General features: G+C 35.7%; 1 protein-coding gene across 1 annotated transcript in view; it reads right to left on the bottom strand.

The window, feature by feature from the left end:
* The window catches only part of enox2 (ecto-NOX disulfide-thiol exchanger 2), a 171,644-nt gene that overhangs the window by 9,498 nt on the left and 158,241 nt on the right, over nt 1–3,905 (bottom strand). The window contains 2 exon segments of the mRNA XM_032527850.1: nt 1,941–2,081; nt 3,778–3,905. The exon segment at nt 3,778–3,905 is cut by the window's right edge and continues 11 nt beyond it. Coding sequence (XP_032383741.1) covers nt 1,941–2,081; nt 3,778–3,905 — 269 coding nt within the window.

Raw genomic sequence — 3,905 nt, 5'->3', positions numbered from 1 at the left:
GTGGGAGAACTTGCAAAATAGCAGGGTGTACAAATACTTATTTTCATCACTGTAGTTATGTGGGGCTGTATAATGTTTTCATGTACCTATGTATTTATGTGAGGCTCTGTGTGAACTGTACGCCTAAATTTCCTTGGACAAGGACAATAAAGAATCAATCAATCAAACTTACTAAAGGACAGGTTTGTATTTTTTCAAGTCCATCTTACGCAAAACATTGACACAGGTGTTGCTTTCTGTACTAATTCCTTCTGGTCATTACACAATCCCTTCCTAACATAGCAGCAACATGTAATGCAACAAAAAACACTTTAGTTTATTTATAAGGTCACTTGAGGCTTTAGCAGTCCCAGTTAAACAAATCACATGGATAATAACTTCCAAACGTAGTCTTTTTTTAAACAGAATTCTCTTTGTGTTTTCACAGATAGGGTTTGTGTGCTGAGCTGCGAGGGAAGGACAGTGACACCAAAAGGGAATTTCCTACTCAAAAGACAGTAACTTTGAAAGCTACTGAGTTTATTGATCTAATTCAGACTGTTAAAGCCCCATATCAACTTAAGAATGTATTTTTGCACGTACTGTACAGTGGAAGCACACTAAAAAGGGAGCTCTTACTGGCTATTATGAACAGCAGGGATGAATACAGCAGAGAAAAACTCAATGCTTATATGGGCTTGAAAATCCTACCCTTTAATTAAAGTGTTTCCATGGTGAAATGGATAGAAAATGCCAGGGCCAAATGTTGGAAGAGACAGAGGAATATTTGCACCTGAAGCAGATTTCCCGTTTTCTGACAACATCCCTTTACATTTATGAGGACACAGACTGAAATATATGTTGTTTCAAGTCTCTAACAAAGTGGAGAGTTTAGTGGGTATTTAACTAGTTACGAAGAAGATAACGATGTAAAGGGCTGCAGCTAGCGATTATTTTCATTATTGACTGCCCATCATCTTCACAATGAATCGTTCTGTTGATTAAAAATTAATAAAAACAAATTGGGAAAAATGTCTGAGTTCAAGATGATATTATCAAGTTGGTTGTTTCTGACTAATACTTCAAAACCTTAATTTACCAAACAAAACAAAGAAAGCCCCAAAACATCACATCTGAGACGCAAAATAGTTTTCTGCCAACAAACTAATACATTAATCTACTCTAAAAATTTGGTATAGCCAACAGTAATTTAGAAACTTTATTGGACACTGATGTTTTTGTCAATATGAGCTGTCTATGAATGTTTTTTACACTAAAACAGAAAAAATTAAAAAAAGGACACGATTTACTGCACACAAGGGACCGTAAACAACCCTCTAAATGATTATTAATTGAATATGTTTTCTATGAGATGCATTATTATACCATTGCAAAAGCATAATGAAGGGAAATAATTTTACTGAGCCACTTCAAACTTGAAAGCTGCATTATTAACAATGTTGGAGGGAAATCAAAAATAAAAGAGTTGATTATTCGAAAAGAATAAATTAAGCTCCCTGGGAGGAGAATAACACCAGAACACTGATTGTAGTTAAATCATCCGTCTCACTGCAGTAGGCCCTTTCCCGAAGTGTTGATGTCATAAAGATGCACCCATAAAAGCTATTTTGGCATATGTGATGAGCTTTGAAAGACATTTTAAACTAGTTCAAATTATTGAGTCATTCTCTTGACCCAAAAAGACAACAGAACTATCACATTTTGTCCTTTTGTTTATTGAGGATTTATTTCTTCAATATCTTTCATGCTTTGAAACTCATTTTGAACTAATTTCTTTGTTATTAAAGTGCAAATTAGATAGTGTTTATGTTTACGTAATGAGAGAGTAACCCAGAAATGAACTTTCATATAAAACACAACTAGGAAACATGATAGATTCTTCCACTTTCTTCATTCTCACGAAACTCAGTTGACAAAAATGTGTTTTCTGTCCAACTAACCTGCATAATGTCTGTGTTCTGCAGGTTCTGGAGTCCTTCCATCAGATTCTGGACTTGGTTCTTCAGCTGCTGTTTGTCCTCCAAACTCTTCTCCAGCTCTGCTTCCCGCTGTTTTAATTCTTCCCTCATTTTTAACAGTTGCTGCCAAAAAAAGGGACAACAGTAAGCTACTAATGCTACTGTGACCTAACTGTGACAATACTAACCTTTCACTCGAACGGCTCTTGAAGTAGTGGAACAATCAGCCATTTATTTTATTATTTTGAGCATGTTATCCCAAGTTTGGTAATTACAACTTCAGCTTAATACAAAAAAGCAATTAGACACTGACGTTAACTTTAATAAACAAACATTTTCTAAAGAGAAAACGTTCATCGTATTATATTCTGTCTTATACTATTCTGTTGTATTGTATGTAGGAGCAATTTGCCAAATCCTTTGCTTGTAAAATACTAAAAAATGCCAAAATACAAATATATAGGAAAAACCTCATGAGAGAATTTACATTTGTTGGGTTTTTATCCTTGCTTTGGGTGACAGAGGTCCTGGTGTTTGAGACAGCTTTGATAGCAAAGTTATCTGCTAAACACAGATAAAAAGAGTCATCTCCTGTTAATTTCAACAAAACAAGAGTCTGTGAGACACAGGAGGTCTTTACAGACAGGAATGTTCATCTGCAAAGCTACACATGAAGTGCTTTTATGTTACATGCACTATAATTCACAAACTAGGAAACAGGTTGCCAGTACATGCTGACAATTTTCATTGCGATTTGTGTGTCTGCATGATACAACACATGGACGCTGGTAAGGAGAGGTTTCTAATTTCAGTGCTTTCCAATTAATTTAATCCATTGACCTTATCTTTTCATAAACACACCATGAGAGATGTAAGCTGGAAAGGAAATTACTCTCTGTAAGCAGAAATGAACAGCAGGGCCTTAATGGATTCTCTTCTTCTTAACATGAATCAATCCTAAATTTCCATTACTTGTGACTGTTAGCTAAGAGAGGACACTTGACAAATTCCACAATGAGTCAATTGGGTAGTAAATGAAGTATCACAATTATTATTAATATTATAAGTATTTAAAAAGTTATATTTAAGGGTTTCTGACATTAGAAGGGTTGGTTTTTTGAAAGTGGAAAGGTAGTCATCCTGTAAGATGTACAGTAGTAGTTACAAAACAGCTAGTGAATGGACCTTGAGGTGATATAAATGTTGATGACTGTATAAACACCAGAGAATCATGGAAATAAGAATGTCAATCCTTCTATCCCTGACAAAGCCTGAAACAGTGTATGCGTTGTCTTATTAAGAAACATGTATTGATGTAAAAACAGTTATACCAACCACTGAGATGGGTTTAATTTGGGAATATACACTGCACAATATTCTATTATATGTATACTATACAATAATACTTTTCATAATCCTTCTCTGAATGAATGGTCTTAAACTGTTATAATAGCCTTGGGTTTGTCCAAAGAAGTATCTGTGGACTGTTTGAATTATAGCACACAAGCTTCCAATGCCAAGTAAAACTCATTCCAACGGCGAATAAGCTTTCCTTTTCGACCAGAGTAAACCCGAAAAGATTATTTTTTAGCAGCTCTTTAGAATCGAGTAACAGCTGCTCCTGACAGCTGTACTTTCCTACTTGTTCCCGCACAGCATTTGTTTTTAAAATGCAGGGTCATGAATGAAATGGAAAGGAAAGTTTAATCGGTTAACCGGAGCAACCTTCAAAAGAAGCAGGTGCGGAACAATTCTGAATAGGAGATTGGACTTATTGTTGACAGATGATTGAAAAAGGTGTGTGTATGTGTATATATACCTTCTGCATGCCTTGCAGAGCCTGCTGCAGAAAGCTGAGCTGCTGAGAATGCGTTGTGTCCTCCTCACTGTTGATTGGTTGGTTCTTGCCTTGTTCCTGTTTGAGCAGCTCCACCTCGTTCCTGTAGG

Source organism: Etheostoma spectabile, chromosome 10 (genome assembly GCF_008692095.1).
Source record: "Etheostoma spectabile isolate EspeVRDwgs_2016 chromosome 10, UIUC_Espe_1.0, whole genome shotgun sequence".
In the NCBI taxonomy this organism is placed as follows: domain Eukaryota; kingdom Metazoa; phylum Chordata; class Actinopteri; order Perciformes; family Percidae; genus Etheostoma; species Etheostoma spectabile.
This window is presented reverse-complemented; position numbering and strand designations above follow the sequence as displayed.